Source organism: Cydia splendana, unplaced genomic scaffold (assembly GCF_910591565.1).
Source record: "Cydia splendana unplaced genomic scaffold, ilCydSple1.2 scaffold_46_ctg1, whole genome shotgun sequence".
NCBI lineage: Eukaryota > Metazoa > Arthropoda > Insecta > Lepidoptera > Tortricidae > Cydia > Cydia splendana.
This window is the reverse complement of record NW_026946889.1, coordinates 309,719-328,117: the sequence shown is the minus strand read 5'-3', so window position 1 is coordinate 328,117 and position 18,399 is coordinate 309,719. Positions and strand designations below refer to the sequence as shown.

The 18,399-nt window shown below is 41.3% G+C and overlaps 2 protein-coding genes across 4 annotated transcripts; one reads left to right on the top strand and one right to left on the bottom strand.

Moving 5' to 3' along the window:
• Nucleotides 1–5,948: 5,948 nt before the first annotated feature.
• Nucleotides 5,949–10,497, bottom strand: LOC134805631 (uncharacterized protein K02A2.6-like). 3 transcript variants are annotated; one of them, XM_063778900.1, is made up of 2 exons: nt 7,262–10,497; nt 5,949–6,062 (listed from the first exon to the last, which is right to left on the bottom strand). In XM_063778900.1, exons 1-2 carry the CDS (start codon nt 10,316–10,318, stop codon nt 5,985–5,987), a joined length of 3,135 nt encoding a protein of 1,044 aa, XP_063634970.1. In that variant the 5' UTR covers nt 10,319–10,497; the 3' UTR covers nt 5,949–5,984. The 3 variants fall into 3 exon arrangements, with proteins under 3 accessions (XP_063634970.1, XP_063634972.1, XP_063634973.1); XM_063778902.1 differs by having other exon boundaries at nt 9,492–10,497; XM_063778903.1 differs by lacking the exon at nt 5,949–6,062 and having other exon boundaries at nt 9,003–9,153; nt 9,492–10,497.
• Nucleotides 10,498–11,657: 1,160 nt separating this feature from the next.
• On the top strand, nt 11,658–12,176 carry LOC134805625 (uncharacterized). The gene has a single exon (XM_063778892.1). It carries the CDS (start codon nt 11,658–11,660, stop codon nt 12,174–12,176), a length of 519 nt encoding a protein of 172 aa, XP_063634962.1.
• Nucleotides 12,177–18,399: the final 6,223 nt, after the last annotated feature.

Below are 18,399 nucleotides of genomic sequence, written 5' to 3'. Positions count from 1 at the left end.
GGGTAAGTAATATAAGACATAAGAACTTAAACTATAATAGTCATATTATATACGCTCATATTATATGTTTGTTTTGTATACCGTTCAAGGTGTATAACGAACTTTAGATATAACATCAAAATATCTACTTTTGCTAAGTATAACGTTCTTTAACTATAATATCATTGTATATAACGATCATTATGTATAACGTTCATAATATCTCAGATTTATAATGTATATTACTCAATACATATAACACCAAAATGCATAATGCTCATATTGAATAAACGCCTGAAATTATTTTAATAGCAATGATGTTGGAAGGAATCATTGTGTAGTTGTAACGTAAATGTATAATTTTTGCGTTGATGGTGTAGGTAGGATTATGAAATTATTAATAACATTAACGTGGTCATATTACTCGGTAGTCACAAATAGCTAACAACATTAATTATTGTTTAATCAGTATTTACTGTGTTATTTTGGTGTTATATACTTACAAATATCACCATGAATGTTTCCAAATGTGAAGTATTCAAAAGTGCAAAAGGAGGACTGAAGTTGTACGTAAATGGCTACAGTTTTTGTAAAAACAGACAAGTGGAAAATAAATATTACTGGTTATGTGAAAGGAGCCGGCAAGACGAATGCAATAGTCGTGCTATTACGAAGATGGAAGTTGGTAGCGAATTGCACGTAATTCAAAAGTTAGATGTTGAGCATAATCACGATCCAAATCCTATTAAACTTGAAGTGGCTAGTGTCATCGATAAAATTAAAGAAGAAGCTATCGAAAATTATGATCGCAAAACATGTCGTATATTGCAAAATAGTAAGCGAAATTATGATATTCATGTACTTTCACAGTTGCCTTCCACGCAAGCATTGCGGCAGGTTGTTTATCGTCAAAAGCTAAAGGGAAGCTTGAGTGTTATATAAAAAATAATTATACAAAATGAGTATTATGTTAAATGACCGTTATTCCTAATAAAAATATTAATTTTGATGTTATGGCAAACGTTCATTATATCTTGTAAACGTTATTAATATGAAATTATAAATTATGAAGTTATATCTCGTGGGACGCACCCGTTAATTACAAACCTGATTAAGCCATTAATGTAATTACGTAGCTTCCCCAAAACATTATTCCCATAACAGTTCCTACATTTACGATAAAAGGTCTAAGAATTTGATTATTGATGTCAGTTATTATTGCTCATACTGTGGTAGTCTTCTTTCTTCTTATTCTGATATATCGGGCTAAATTTTATTGCTCGTGCCATGTTTGTTATAAGTATGTTACAGTACCTACTAAAATCAATGCAATGAAATTTGGGCCTATTCTATAAGTACGTGCCGATAATAATGTCTGTAATCCTGTGTGTAATTAGCTAAAATAACTAATCGTATGGGGTTGACGGTGTGAACGATGTATTTCGTGAACGTTAACATGATCAGTAGTATAAGTAGGTATTATTTAGATAGGTATCCCTTTTTATGTAATAGTAATACTGGTCTGAAGAATGAATACCGTTTACATCTGCAATACCTGATACCATGAGCAAATTAAATAATTTGAAGTTTACCTCTACTAGAGTTGCTGTAATTCTTTGTATTATTTTATTGTATTCTGGTGTACAGAAGAGTATTGGTATTGTATAAACAGACTAGTTTAACTATAATAGGATTGATTACCTCTAGGGGCTATTCATAAATTACGTCATTTCAAATTAGGGGGGGGGGTCTGGACATCGGATGACGGTAGCATGAAGTAGGAGGAAATGGGGTCATTTGAAGCATGATTTTTGGATGACTATAGGGGGGGGGGGGGGGTCAAAAATCGTCAAAAATCGATGACGTAATTTATGGACAGCCCCCTACTAGAGTTGCTGTAATTATTTGTATTATTTTATTGTATTCTGGTGTACAATGAAGAGTATTGGTATTGTATAAACAGACTAGTTTAACTATAATAGGATTGAAAAGGCATTGGGCAACACGGCCGAGTGTGGTATTATTGTTGATCGTGCACCGGAGGTAGCACGCAGTCGGATGGCCGAGTGTGGTATTTCATAAGATTTCAAGAATAAATTATAATTATTTTGTGTGAGTTATGTTAAACTTATGGCATTCAGTGGGTAGTGATTAGAAATGTGATTTGTGTTTACCCGAATATTTGTTAATTAATCTGTCGGTAGTCGCCAAAATGACCCTTCTCTCCTACCCGCCAATTCAAATGATGAAAAAGTATAAATGTAACTTACCATGGGATGGACGGGTCATTCTCGCTTTGGCGCTTGAACCGGTAACATTGAGTAGGAAGGCTTGCTGCTTGTTAAGTTAAGAATGTCGAAAGTGTTGAAGTAAGAACTTAAGAGTAAAATAAAGGTAATTGATTGTACGAAGGACTTTGATTCATCACACAATGTGGTTTGTTTACTGTATGTGCCACAAAGGTGCCACCTACGCAGAGCTTTGCCTAATATTCCCTATTAGTTTTCAGTTTTCATGTTTTTTTAATTTAAGTAATACCTTTTTGCAAAGTTTCAAGTTCCTAGCTTATAATAAAATGTGCACCCCAAAACAAACTTTCATCCCCTTTTTAACCCACTTAGGGGTTGAATTTCCAAAAACGTTGCAATCACATTTTTTGTAATCGGCTATTATGCCTTTCTAAGAAGTTTCAAAGCATTTGTAATAGATTCAAACTTTCAACCCCTTTTTAACCCTGTTAGGGGATGAATTTTACAAAACGCTGAAATTACTTTTCCTGTCTTCTAATAATATCCCCAAATACAAAGATTCAAGTCCCGCGCTCGATAAATGTTTGATATCCATACAAACTTTCAACCCCTTTTTCACCACCTTAGGGGATGAATTTTCAAAAACGCTGAAATTAGTTTTCTTGTATTTTAATTTAATACCTTTTTGCATTTCAAGTTCCTAGTTAAAATTAAATTTTCACCCCAAGACGAACTTTCATCCCATTTTTAACCCTCTTAGGAGTTGAATTTCCAAAACCGTTGCAATTACTTTTTCTTGTAATCGGCTATTATGCCTTTCTAAGAAGTTTCAAAGCATTTGTAACCCCTCAAACGTTCAACCCCTTTTTAACCCTGTTAGGGGATGAATTTTACAAAACGCTGAAATTACTTTTCCTGTCTTTTAATAGTATCCCCAAAAACAAAGATTCAAGTCCCGCGTTCGAATAAAATGTTTGATATCCATACAAACTTTCAACCCCTTTTTCACCTCCTTAGGGGATGAATTTTCAAAAACGCTGAAATCAGTTTTCTTGTATTTTAATAATATATCTTTTTACGAAGTTTAAAATTCTTAGCTTAAAATAAAACTTGAACCCCATACAAACTTTCATCCCCTTTTGTTAACCCCCTTACGGATTGAATTTCTCAAAATCGCTTCTTATCTCTTGTACACTTTATAAATGTAATCTGGTGTGCAAATTTCAACTTTCTATCTTTTGTAGTTTCGGCTCTGCGTTGATGAATCAGTCAGTCAGTCAGTCAGGACACTTGCATTTAAATATATAGATAGATAGATATACCTACAACATAAATTGCCAATGTTGATTAATTAATTATAATTTTTTAGGAATCGAACTTTATTAAAAACGTAACATAAGTAGAAATATTGTCATTACGTTCGTAATAATAGGCTGCGAAATACCGTGTTGCGTGCGCTAAAGCGCGTCACAACCAAATCAACTTTCTGCAGTTATTTAATCTTTGGCCACAATAACTCCAATTTTATTGCATTTGGGCTCAGCACAAGCATGCAGAATACAAGGAAGGCACGGAGCGACGAGCGACACAGCCTCCTCGTCTCAAAGCTAGCACACGACTGCCGGCCACGCCTTTTTCGAGCTGTATACGCACGAAATGTTGAAAAATTTTTTTTTTAAGAAATCGTATATTTTCTTAAAAAAAATGGATTCATTAACATAATTCTACGTTGCATTTGTAGTGTCGGTTAAAACATTTATTTTAGTTTAAAAATAACTTTAATCGAATAAACCGTTTAGTAGAAATAGGCAAAGCTAGTCGCAAAACGGCCTATCGTAATGTTCCTTTATTGGAAAAAATATAAGTCACAGGAAATAAAGTCAAACATTACAAGTATTGTACATAAAACGTAGATTCATATATATTTTTTCCATAATTTTTTGTTGAACCGTTAAGAAGATATATACTCTAGAAAGTAGGAGTTTACGGCCAAAAACAGCGCGTAGCGCCTTAAAGTAAGTGTGTTATAAATTATAAATCTGCAATATAAATACAATTATCAACAAACCTACGCGCGAGACATGGAGCTGCGTCTATTATTCATCATCAAATCATCATTCATGATTCTGAGTCATCGTTTTAGATACACAAACATTAATTAATTCTGCCAAAGGAAATATTTTGTTCAGGGGCCCATTTCTCGAACGATATTAGTCTTTATTAGGTATTTTGCCTATATCAAAGAATAAATAATAGTACTGCCGTACAGAAAGGAAACTTCCTACAAAACCGAAGTTTGACAGCGGTTCAGGGTCGAATCATGCTATCCCTTTCTAATATATGGCACTATCCCTTTCGGCTATTTAGGGTTGTCAAAATTCAAGTGATTATCTTATCTGTGCTCGAGCACGCAAAAGGAAGTCATGGTGCCAACCCTAATAATTGCTCGGAGCAATGCTGAGCCGAGTTTGGCCGACGTCAGGAGTTTCGCACCCCTGTCAATGACTCTGTCCAACTGTTGTGGTTAAAGTTCATAACGAAAATTTTATTTATTAAATCTTTAAATAATAAATACAACGTAGCGGTACTACCACTTAAGACTCTGTAAGTCTGTACCTACATGGATTACAGCAATGCACATAGAAAATGTGCTAAATGCGGAGCAACGGCTGTTGAAGATACATATTTGAGTGAAATTCACAGCTTTAGTGGGTTCACAAGGAACCGCGTCATAACGCATCTGGAAAGCGTATTAATTAACCGTGAAGAAATGTATGAATACAAGTTGGAAATCTGTGTAAAATGCCGTGTGTAAAGTGTAGTGTATCTGTGTGTGTAAAGTGTAATAGGTAGGCATGCCTAAAGTTATTTGTATTATACTGAAAACTTTGTGAATGCGCTTTATTAATGTCTATTTTGTTATTAAGTTGTCAGGGTTTAATTTTCAGTGTATATTTCTATATGTAAAACATTTTTTTAATAAATAAAATAATACAATGTTATAAACATAAATATGCCTTTTATTTAAATCAATTGATAATACCACAAACAAGGGGTAATATTTGCATCTTTCGTATATTTCGTGATATGAAGATAACAAAATATGTTTATCAACAGAATTACTACCTACCAATACCCGCCAAGCTAAACCGGTTGTCAACTTTAGTTCCATTGGTACACAACGACGGCGCCACTAGTATAAACGTATAAACGGTTGGTGACATTTTTTTGTATGGAGTTACCGTTCTTCTCCTAGTGAGTATTATATTCTTTGGTCTGCATTAAGCTTTACCGAAATTTCTATACCCAGAAGAACCATCATTTTTAACCTTAACATTTGACAACCAATTATTTTCATCTTCTCATAATTCCGAAATGAGATAAAACTGTAGCCCTCATTTCCATACCTACCCACTTTCATTTTAGTGTCATGATGGGTACAAGAAATTTGGGTTCCCTCTTTTGAGATTGAAAAGTGGGTTAGGTTAGGTTAGAGCTACGACCCTCATAGAACCGAAATGGAACAAGAGAGCAGGTTAGGTTAGGTTAGAACTGCAGCCTTTAGAGAACCGAACTGCGACCAGAAAAGTGGGTTAACCTAACCCAGGTTAGGTCAGGTTATTTATCAGTTTTTAGATTTTATATCGGAATTAAGTTTTCATACTAATTAAATATTTGGCTAACTGAGGTGTCTGCAAGTACTTAAGTGAAACAACCGGCTCTGATAGATGCTCGTTTATTACTGGTAATTGTACATTACAAGTAGCCGCGCCTGTATGCGTGCGGACGCACACATGCAAATACACCACATTTCTCCACCTTTAATTGTAAGACCTGCCAATAGAATAAACAATACATCAGTATTTTAATACTACCTAATAAGTATAATAACTAACAGACACAACATAATAACATTAACTCTTATAACTAATCTTTTTATCTCTGGGCCTTAAATTCGGTCTAGTAATTGTCGGACGCGGCGGCGGCAACCGCGCGTCGGCAGTAACGGCGGGCGCGGGCGCCTCCTCCGCGGCAGGTGCGACCGCCGCCTCCGCGACCTCCGGAACCTCCGCGGCCGACGCGCGCGGCCCCTCACGCTCCTCAACTTCCTCCTCCCCTGAAAGCCCTGTATCATACTCATCGGCCTCATCGCTCACTACGTCACGCGGCTGTACATCCGCCTGTAAGGGACTGTCGGCCCGGGGGGAGGGGGGCGGAGGGGACACGCACGCCGCCGGGGGCGCGGGGGCAGCCGAAGCTGGCGGCTCGACTGGTGGTGACCACGAGTCCTCGTCAGCCCCGGCATCCTCGCTTACATTAATGACGTCAAATTGATCACCTGTATACCTAAGCATTTGATCTACGTGGCGTCTACATACAGTATTTTTAGTATGCACATAAATCAAAAACATTCTGTTACCAATTTTATTTTGAATGGTGCCTAGAACCCAAATCTCCTTTTTTTCAGTAAACCATTTAACCCATACTTGATCACCGACATTAAATTTTCTACAATCGTCAATAACAGTTTTGTCAATGTTATTATCATTACATTCATTAACATCTGGTATCACAAGATCCAACCGTGATCTTAAATTACGGCCCATCATCAAACTCGCTGGAGTTTGACCCGTGGAACAATGGGGAGTATTACGGTACTCGAATAATAAACCCATCAGTTTATCCTCAACTTGTGACTTATCTGTTTTATCTATACATTTAATCATCTTTTTACATGTCTTCACAGAATTCTCGGCCTGACCATTGCTGGCCGGGTGATAAACTGGAGAAGTGACGTAACGAATGCCATTCATATCACAAAAATAATTAAATTCGGCAGAATTAATTTTAATATCATTGTCGGATACAATGACATTCGGTACGCCATATCTGGAAAATATTTCCTTAAGCTTACATATCAGCGCTCGAGTAGAAGTACCTTTGTCCATCAATAGACACTCTAACCATTTACTATATGCGTCTATGACAATTAAATAAACTTTCTGATTAATGGACATGTAATCGATATGCACCCGGTACCAGGCAGAGGGAGGACGCGGCCAGGGCGCGGGAGCGGCGCGGGGCGGGGCGGCGCGCACGGCCACGCAGGCGGCGCATGAGCCGATCCAGCGCTCGATATCGCCGTCAATGTTAGGCCACCACATCTTACCGCGCGCGACGCTTTTTGTCTTGACAATACCTAAATGTCCGGTGTGCAATTCACTTAACAGCTGATCCCGAAATACTGTCGGAATAACCACCCGGTGACCGCGGAAAAGAATACCATTATCTTTTTGTAAATCCGTTTTGCATCTAAAATAAGGTAAAATAGATGGACAGCTTATCTTTCGCGGCCAACCGATACTCATATATTTAAAAACTTTTTTTAATGTGGCGTCATTTCCGGTAGCCTGTCTTATTTTATCAGCTGTCACGGGTGTCACACTTTCATCTAAAAAATTTAAATAAGACACCTCATCGTTATCTTCGTTATGCTCATCATTGTCCATGTTAGGCAACGGCGCACGAGAAAAATAATCAGCTACGAGATTATTAGCACTACTTATGTACTGAACCTTATAATTATATGCCGATAAAATAATTGCATATCGCTGTAGCCGGGAAGCGGTCATGACCGGAATGCCGTTATTTTTGCCGAAAATGGACAACAAAGGCCTATGGTCGGTTTTTAAAACGAACGGATTTTGCCTTCCATACAGATACTGGTGGAACTTTTTAACACCAAAAATGATTGCCGCAGCTTCTTTTTGAAGTTGACTGTAATTCCTCTCGCTAGCGTTGAGCGAGCGTGAGGCGAACGCGAGAGGGCGCTCGGCGCCGGTTGCCGGGTCGCGTTGTGCCAGAAGGGCACCTAACCCGCCAGGTCCTGCATCCACACTAAGCACCGGCTGAGCCTCCGGGTCAAAATGAGCCAGCACCCGCTCGGAGCCCAGCTCCCTTTTTACTGCCTGAAACGCCTGTTCTTGCGAACGTCCCCACTCCCACTTGGCCGCCGCGCGCAGTAGCTCGTGTAGAGGACTTAACATGTTCGACGCGTTTGGTATGAAACTACGGTAATAATTTACGAGTCCTAAAAAACTCTTTACCTCCGTTACATTAGTCGGCCTTGGTGCTTTATGAATAGCTTCCACCTTTGTTTTTGACGTTTGTAAGCCATTCTTATTAATTTCGTAGCCTAAGTAAGTTACACTATCACCTAAGAAAACACATTTCTCTTTCTGTAACTTTAAACCTGCATCGCTAAACCTTGTCAAAACCTCTCGCAATCGCGCCAAATGGATTTCGTTCGTCGGTCCCGTTACACACACGTCGTCCAACCAACAGCTGACTCCGTCAATACCTACCAACAGCGACTCCATAGCGCGTTGAAAAATAGCAGGGCCGTTGGCGAGACCATAAACTAGCCTAGTATATTTATAAAGACCCTTCGTGGTGCTAATGGTCGTAAGCGCCTGAGAGCTATCAGACAAAACGAACTGATTGTACGCGTTGCTAAGGTCTAATTTCGTGTAACTTTCACCACCGCCTATTTTAGCAAACACCTCCTCTATACGCGGCATCGGGTACTTATCGATAACCATGTCTTTATTTAATGTGACCGAGAAATCTCCTGCAATTTTGACTTTGCCATTTTCCTTCAAAACAGGCACGATAGGCGTTGCATATTCAGAAAAATTAACCGGTACGAGTATACCTAAATCTACCAGCCGATCGATTTCTTCCTCTACCCGTTTTTTTAGAGCAAACGGAACTGACCGCGGTTTGAAAAACTTAGGTTTAACGTTCTCTTTCAATTGCAAGTGGACTTTGAACTTATTAAATTCGCCCAACCCTTCTTCGAATAAACTTCTAAATTGATTTAACAACCTTGTTACCTCACTCGAGCTCTGATTAATGTTTACATCTGTAACAAATTTGTTATCTACAGTGAATGACAAATTAAACTTTGTCATAAAATCACGGCCCAATATTGGCGGTCCGCCGTTTTTTATAACGTAAATTTTCAATAATCGTTCTTTTAACATAAATTTTACTTTCGCAACGAAAAAACCTATGGGCGTTATTTTATGAAAATTGTATAGACACATTTTTAGATCACTTTTATATAATGAAACATTAGGGAACATTTCCTTGTATAATTTGTCATTAATAATGGTAGCACCGGAGCCCGAGTCCAGTTCCATGTTCAATTCAAGGTCATTAACAGATACATTCAGTAATATTGGCTTATAATTAACGTACCTTAAACTTAGAAGTTTACATTCCTGGCAACTATCGCAGTCTCCACCTTCTGCCGAGAACTCTGTCGCTTCAACATTGTTCACACGACACTTGGACTGCTTCTTGGAAGTACACACTTTCTTGAGGTGTCCCTTTTCACCACACAGCTGGCACCGGTAGGACTTGTATCTGCACCTACTCTCGTCGTGGCTCCTCATACCGCACACCGAGCAGGTCCTCGCCTCGGGATCCCGGCGGCCGGCGGACGGCTGCGCGCCCGCCCGGTACACCGGCTCCTGCTTCACGGTCACGGCCACCGCGTCTGCGCGCGCCTTCTGCGCGCACTCCGTCTGCTGTGCCAGCTCCATCGCCTTCGCCAGCGTGAGTGTGGAGACGTTCTGCTCGAAGAGTCGCTCGCGCTCCTTGCCGGCGCGTAGCCCCAGCACGAACTTGTCCAGCAGCAGCATGTCCAGCGAAGTTCCAAACTCGCAGTGTACGGCGAGTCCTCTGATCCTAGCCGCCCACTTCTCGACACTTTCCCCCACTTCACGAGTTGCCTCGTAGAACTTGCTCTTATCAGCGAAGGTACACCTCTTCGGAGTAAAATGACCGTCGAGCACCTTCAACAGCTCGTCGTACCCAACTTCTTCTACCTTTTTTGGGTACACAAGGTTCTTCAATAGCCGGTATGTATCGTCATGCAGATGTGTCAGTAGCAGTGCCTGTTTCATCTCATTTTTAACTTCGTTTAAAACGATGAACTGCTTCAAACGACTACTGAAAATTTCCCATTCTTGGGTATTATGGTCAAACTGACTTAAATTTCCGATAGGAGCTTTAGTAGCCATCTTTATAACGGTTAATTTAAATACACACGCGGGTAAGACGCGGATCGTCGCCAGTGAGGTGTCTGCAAGTACTTAAGTGAAACAACCGGCTCTGATAGATGCTCGTTTATTACTGGTAATTGTACATTACAAGTAGCCGCGCCTGTATGCGTGCGGACGCACACATGCAAATACACCACACTAACATTACTATGGATTTTAAAGTTGCATTTTAAATCATTTGCGAAATAAACCTGCAATCAATCGGGCTCTTGAAAATGTAGGCAATGATAGATACTTCGGGCAAACATTCCAAAAAAGGGGAAATATTTTCGAGGTTTTTATAACTGGATTTAAAGTTTTTTGGAGATGAGTAACCGCCTTGATGAAGGTTTAAAGTCTAAAAGTAAATAGTTACTTCATTAAAAATGAGTAGCCACTCAACCGTCCGGCCCGCGAGACTGTTTTCCTGTCAACCGTCCGGGTTTTTTTAGCGACGCACGCCCCGCGCAGCGCATTCAGAATTTTCTACAAAAATTATGATTACACTGCCATCTAATTTTTTTTAGAGCTAACTATTTTGTTAGGCTACGTTGTCCCATCAAGAGAATTAGGAAATAATGCCGAAATATTCCGTTAGATGGCTCTGAAATCAATTCTTTCTTCCACCCCTTTGGATAGTAAGGTTCCCGCGGACGGTTAAGAGCATATTTTTTTCGGATACTATGCTATCGTCGGACGGTCAAGTGGGTAGGTACCTATTACTATTTATTTTACCCATGCATGGTATAATAATATACTCCGCCTGGTACTCTATTCCCGTCTTTTCTAGGTCACCTAACTGACACAAGCCTACGTCATCATGCGACAGCGCTATATGATAATATGCGATAGCGCTATATATAGCGGCCATGTTATTGTGACGTAGGCCTGTGTCACTCTGGGAATAGAAGACCATGTTTTATTAGACCATGATTTTACCCGAGCGAAGCCGGGTTCTCATCTAGTAAATCATAAGGCCGCGGACTGGACGCACGCGCCATGCAGGGAGGGGCGCGGCAAGCGGTGCCGCTGTCGTCTAAAACAGTTTCATTCAAGTCTAGTATGTATTTTGATCGTGCCGTTCGGTATCGGGCGGCGCGAGCGGTGGTTTGCGCGGCACAATCAAATGTATAGAATTGAATGGAAATGTTTTGGACGACAGCGGCGCCGCTTACCGCGCCGCGTGCCGCGTGAGTCCAGTCCATTTCATATAAGTAGGTATAGGTAGGTAGGTACGTACGCAAATCTTTTCGACACTTTCAAGCTTGTGCCTATAGAAATGTGTAGGTAGGTACTTACGTGTAAGGGCGAGAGGGTGATGCGGGCAGCCGCGGAGCGCCTGCGAGAGAGATGGAGGGAGGCCTTGGAGGATGGCCACTATGGAACCCGAACTATAGGGGCTATTCTCCCGGTAATGGACGAGTGGGTGGATCGGGGCAAGGGGGCCCTGACATTTAGGGTGACGCAGGTGGTGTCCGGACACGGCTGTTTCGGACACTACCTGCACAAAATACAGAGGGAGCCGGGGCCTCAGTGCCACGAATGTGGCGCGGCGGACGATACGGCTCAGCACACCCTGGAAGAGTGTAATCGCTGGGCCGTGGAAAGAGCTGCCCTTAGGGCAGCGACGGGGGTGGCGGACCTTTCGCTACACAGCATAATAGCGGCGATGCTGGGTAGCGAGAGGAAATGGGAAGCGGTGGCCTCCTTCTGCGAAGAGGTCATGTCGCAGAAGGAGGAGGCGGAGAGGGAACGAGAAGCGGCTGCTGACGCGCTTCCTCTCAGACGCAGGCGGCAGGGTCGAAGGCGGAGAGCATATGCTCGCCTCGAGCCCTAGTGGGGCCAGCGGGTACTTAACCCGCATTGCACGGCCCCACACACGTCGTAGGGGGGGATCAAGCGTTTCTGATTCCCCCCTGCATTGTGAGGGTACCCTGGCGATAAGCCGGGGCTGCCGGAGGGCGCCGTGGTGAAATGTCATCGATCCCAGTGCGCCCTCACGAACGGCAAAGAGGGTGAAACGCCGGAGTGGGTTTAGTGGGTAGGGCCAAATTCTCCCCCCCTTTCGCCAAGAGAGGAACAAGGAGCGGCGAGTCCCACACACCGTGCATTCCCACTCCGTCAAAAAAAAAAGGTACTTACGTGTAACCAGAGCTATAGCGAGTAGCGGCTAGTGCCGCCGCCAACCAAAGAACTCTTCGACGCGTGTGATGGTAGGTACTTATATCTCACCTATACAATACAGAGGCAACGAAAAGTAGTGACATGCTCATTCATATCGATAGTTTGATTTCATATTAAATCTGTTTTCGTTAGGTTATTTATTATTGATATGTTTACTTACCTGGCATGTTACCACTTAGCACGGCAGCAAATGTTTCAGTGAAATTGCACTTCAATAATATTATTAATTACGCAATTATTTACCTACTTGTTTTACTTTAAAAATAAAGTGATTAGACTAAGATAATACAGCAGATATTATATTTTTTTTTCGATCTTTTCAGAAGATAAATGCACTCAGACGCGAGAGGGACAATAAAATTTTCATTGGAGGGTTGCGATAATAATCGCGTCGATCCCCTGGAATATTCGACTCGCGATTTACCTAATATTCACTATTATTGCGATCGAGACATTGCGGACCCCCGGAACGAGGATATGGCAAGAATAATATTATATGAATTGGAGCGTTTGCCGGAAAGTTATTGTCATAGTGCATATATAGCAATTTTTAACGAATTAAAAAAATTCAAGACCAAGTGTCATTGTGCGATAAAAATCCCAATAATAAACGAGAATTATTAAAAAAAAGGATCGATATAAACACAAAACGAATGATTGATGAAATGATGAATCGGATGAATGATGATGACGATAAGCAACTTTGTCAGTAGAAAAAGGCGCGAAATTCAAATTTTCTATGAGACGTAAATCAACCCTTCGCGCCTAAATTTTTTAAATTTGCCGCTTTTTTCAACTGACAGAAATGGCTTGACAGACTTTATATGGGTAAGGACGGATTTTTTTGAAAGCAATCATAAACAATTTGTTCCATTATGGATTTTACGTTAAGTACAATTTTTTGTTACATAGGTACTTTTATTTGACTTAAGATAACACATAAACTAAACATAAAACTAATTAATAACTAAACTTAAATATAAATATAAACTAAATAACTATATAATAAATTGCCTACTGAAGTCCGTCCCGGGCTGCCCCCGACGCAAAGGTGCCCATCACGCTCGCTGCGTTGCCACGTTGGATTGCGATGGACAACATTTGCATTAGGTAAAACCCGGAACGGGGGTCAAGGCCCCTTAACCTTTTGAACGCCAAACGGCGCATTCATTTGCCGTGCCACTGACGCCACGGGAGTAAAATTTAGTTTTGTGAATAAATAATGCCAACCTAAAAGTGGGATGATTCTCAGTAGATTTTCATCAAAAAACGATCGACGTCAATTGCCGTCTGTGGCGTTCAAAAGGTTAAGGCCTTAAATGAATCCCCACCCATTAAGGAATGCAATACCGGGATACCAGGTTCCCGAAATACCGGGATCCCGCATGCAATTTGCGGGATTAATCCCGCTCGTAAATTAAGCGGGATCCCGCGGGATTTGCGGGATTAAGGAGCGACTGTGTTCACGACTGTGCCACTGTCTGTGGAGGAAGGGATAAGGACACGGAAGATAATTTCGCCCGAATTTGTCAATATTTTGCTTGCATTGGGTAATATTTACTTTGGTTAAATATTAAAAATAAACATTTATTTATATGAATGAATATTTTTGCTTGTAAATACTGTTAAGTATGTTAGAGTCGCCGGTATTTTTAATGAATTTCCAGGTACTGGCGACAGTGCCTACTAGGAAACTTACGCTGTGTGTGGAAGTATTTTTTGAAGGCGGAAGATTCGCAAAGTGCTAAATGCAAGTTGTGTAAAGCAATAATAAAACAACGTGGCGTAGGTAAGTATACCAGTAATGTCTAATAATTGTTCTTTGAGAATTTAAATAAAAACTTTTCACCACACTTGCTAGTAAAAGGTGTTACTACACGTAAATCTTTAATTTAGACCTAGGGCTGTAATATCTTTTTCCGTCATACATACTTGCTAGCTAGGCGATGCGGTTCGTAAATCCTAAATTTGGACCTAGAGCTGTAATGTACGTCCGAAATTAGGCAGATTTTCCCTCTTTCTTCCTCACAAGTGTGATGAAAAACTTGTGTGTACCGCGGTACAAGAATTACGAATTCGTGTTAATTAAGCCTTCAATTCACATTCGTTCGTAAATTCTTGTTTACCGCCCTTAATACACAATGTGCTATTTCTAAATTTTGTTTACGTTTTGTTTTAAACCTTCAAATTTAGTACCAATTGGTAAAATTGTATACAAGTTGCGGGATCCCGCGGGACTGGGACTGACAATCCCGCTGAATACCGGGATTGAATTCCTCATGCGGGATTGCATTCCCTACCACCCATATACAATATCACCTAGTAGATATTAGCAAAAAGAATGGAGTGTATAGACGCGGATTGTCAAAGTAAATTATGTAGCCACTGTAAATTTACTGCCACATTTCGACAGAAGATTAAAACTGGTAGAACGCCATTTGACTTTGATCCTTATTCTTTCACTGATATGTGTTAACTTGTTAAATATTAATATTAACGCCATCTACTCGAGAGTAGGCTGAAGGTTATGGCGCCATCGCTCGAAAAGATTGCACCATACCTTTGGCCTATAGTCGAGTAGATGGCGTTAATATTTAACACATATCAGGAAATGGACTTGGATGAGTCCTGACGGTTCCACGAGAAACGAGATAGACTTCATCATGACCGACAAGAAACGGATATTCAGTGATGTCTCTGTGATCAACAGGGTAAAGACCGGTAGTGATCACCGAATGGTAAGAGGCACACTGAATATCAATATTAAACTTGAAAAGTCCAGCCTGATGAAGTCTACGCTCCGACCTACTCGAGCCCATGTTCAAAACCCCGAAAGCTTTCAACTCGAGCTCTCTAACCGCTTTGCTTGCCTAGAGAACTTGGCTTCAGTGGACGAAATCAACGACGGGCTAGTGGAAACTGTCTACACAGTAGGGTCTTAAGTTTTTTAGACCCCGCCGTAAAGATAGACCTCAGAATTGACCGAGCAAACCTTAAACCTCATGGCTGAACGACGCTCGCTACAGTTGCAGTCTTCCGATGACGCGAAGTCATATAGGCAGCTCAATAGACGTATATCTAAGTCCTTGCGACATGATCTGCGTCTCTTTAATACTAACCGTATTAAAGAGACTATTGAGCGAAACCAAGGCTCCAAAGTGTTCGCAAAGGACAATTCTATTGGGCAAAGCCAGCTGACAAAGCTGAAACGGGAAGATGGCAGCATAGCGTCGAGCAAAGCGGAGGTTTTAGGCGAGATCGAGAGGTTCTATGGACAGTTATACACTTCGATCGCAAAGCCCGTTGACAGCTTGGTAGGAGATCCAAGAGCCAAGCTGTCCCGACATTATACCGAAGATATCCCGGACATCAGTCTGTACAAGATTAGGATGGCCCTGAAGCAGCTTAAGAACAACAAGGCGCCGGACAAAGACGGAATCACTTCAGAGCTTCTGTGAGCGGGTGGAACACCGGTACTTAAAGTCCTCCAGAAGCTCTTTAATTCCGTCTTGTCCGAGGGCATAACACCTGAAACATGGAATAGAGGCGAGGTGGTGCTGTTCTTCAAAAAAGGTGATAACAACCTATTGAAGAACTACGGACCCATCACCCTTCTGAGCCATGTCTATAAGCTGTTTTCAAGGGTAATCACGAACCGTCTCGAACACAGACTTGATGACTTCCAGCCTCCCGAACAAGCCGGTTTCCGAAAAGGCTATAGTACCATAGACTACATCAATACGCTGCGGTAAATTATACAGAAGACCCAAGAGTATAACTTGCCATTATGCTTAGCGTTTGTGGACTATGAGAAAGCCTTCGATTCGGTGGAAACATGGGCGGTGCTTGAGTATCTTCAGCGATGCCATATTGACTATCGGTACATCGAAGTGTTGAAGTGTTTGTATAGTAACGCCACCATGTCGGTCCGAGTACAGGAGCAGAGCACGAGGGCGATTCCATTGCGAAGAGGCGTAAGGCAGGGAGACGTTATCTCTCCGAAACTGTTTACTGCCGTAATGGAAGACGCCTTCAAGCTCCTGGAATGGGAAGGACTTGGCATCAACATCAACGGCGAATACATCACTCACCTTCGGTTTGCCGACGATATCGTAGTCATGGCAAAGTCGATAGAGAAACTCAGCATGATGCTCGATGACCTCAACCGAGTTTCACAACGGGTGGGCTTGAAAATGAACATGGATAAGACGAAACTTATGTCAAATGCCAATGTTGTGCCTGTGAAATGCGTAGTATAAAAACAAAGATCACACTTACATTTTATTAATGATAATACTAAAGTAAAATCTGACATCAGAAGTGGGATATTACACACATTATATGCCTACAAAACTAATGTTTCAGGAGTAGTACGAGTATAAGGACTGCTTATGCTAGTCAACAGCGGGACGCTATCCAACTACAATCAGACACTGTAAACCGCGCTATCCTGGACACAAGGACACTGGTGTATCGTAGTGTACATTACGGAGCCTTAATTTACTTATTAAAACCCAAAATTATATTTAAAACTATTTAATTTGACGATGAACGTCTTACATCACTTACATGTTCTATATGAGAAAGTGCAAGGGGCGGGTAGATATATAAAATTATTAATATCGGTGCTGTAAGCGCCTGTTGAATGTTGAAGGCAAACAATCATCGTTTCACAGCAATCGCAGACTAGCTTCAGGAGTATGAACATCTTCCCGCCTCGTTGAAAGGAACAGCATTTCAAAATTTCAAATCCTCCGGTGATGGTAGAGGGCAGAGGCGAACGAGTGGTCGTCGTACGCATCCCTTTGTGGTGGTTACGTCTGCAACCCTGGCAACACCGTCGGCTCCCGGGAACAAGCGCGTAACCCTTCCAAGGCGCCAGCATAGCGGAGGCACGTGATCTTCGTGGAGCGGAACCAAGTCGCCCAAATTAAGTTTGGCAGTGTTTGTTCTCCATTTGGTTCTCTCTTGTAATTCGGATATATATTCTCTCTGCCATCTGTTCCAAAAATGCTGGCGTATCTTTTCTATCCTAGCATAACGTTGAAGAGACATCTCCTGGCGGTTCTCCAGTGCAGGCGACGGCAGTGCAGTCAGTGGTCTTCCGATCAAGAAGTGCCCTGGAGAAAGGGAAAGGAGGTCGTCAGGGGACGTAGACATGGGGCACAAGGGACGACTGTTTAGAATCGCTTCCACTTGCGCAAATAGAGTTCCTATTTCCTCAAATGTCAAATGGCTATTGCCTATTACACGTTTTATATGGTGCTTTGCGGATTTTACTCCGGCCTCCCAGATACCGCCGAAGTGAGGTGCGTAAGTTGGAGTAAATATGAACTTTATATATTCTTGATTTGCAAAATCAGACATAGGTTCCTGATTATCTTTTATGAATTGACCTATTTCTTTAGCCGCGGAGACAAAGTTTCGACCATTGTCACAGAATATTTCCGCAGGCTTGCCCCTTCGCGCAATGAACCTCCTAAGCGTCATTATAAAAGCATTTTTTGTTAGATCACTAACCGCTTCTAAGTGTAAACATTGAATAGCGTAAACACACAAACAAACATAAATAGCATTTTATTAATTTAGCACCTCGACCCTTCCTATTTAAAATATGGAACGGTCCCGCAAAATCTAAACCTTCTGATATAAACGGAAAATCCGCATTTATTCTCTGAGCTGGGAGATTTCCCATTTTTGGGGTCAGAGTCTGACCGCGAGCACGCCTGCATCGCATGCAATTGTTTACTGTGCGCTGAGCAAGGCGTCTTCCATTTATAGGCCATACGGTTTCTTTAACAAGAGACAACAATAATTGAGGAGGCGCGTGCATATTTTTTATGTGCACATTGGCAAATATAAGCTTTGATAAACGA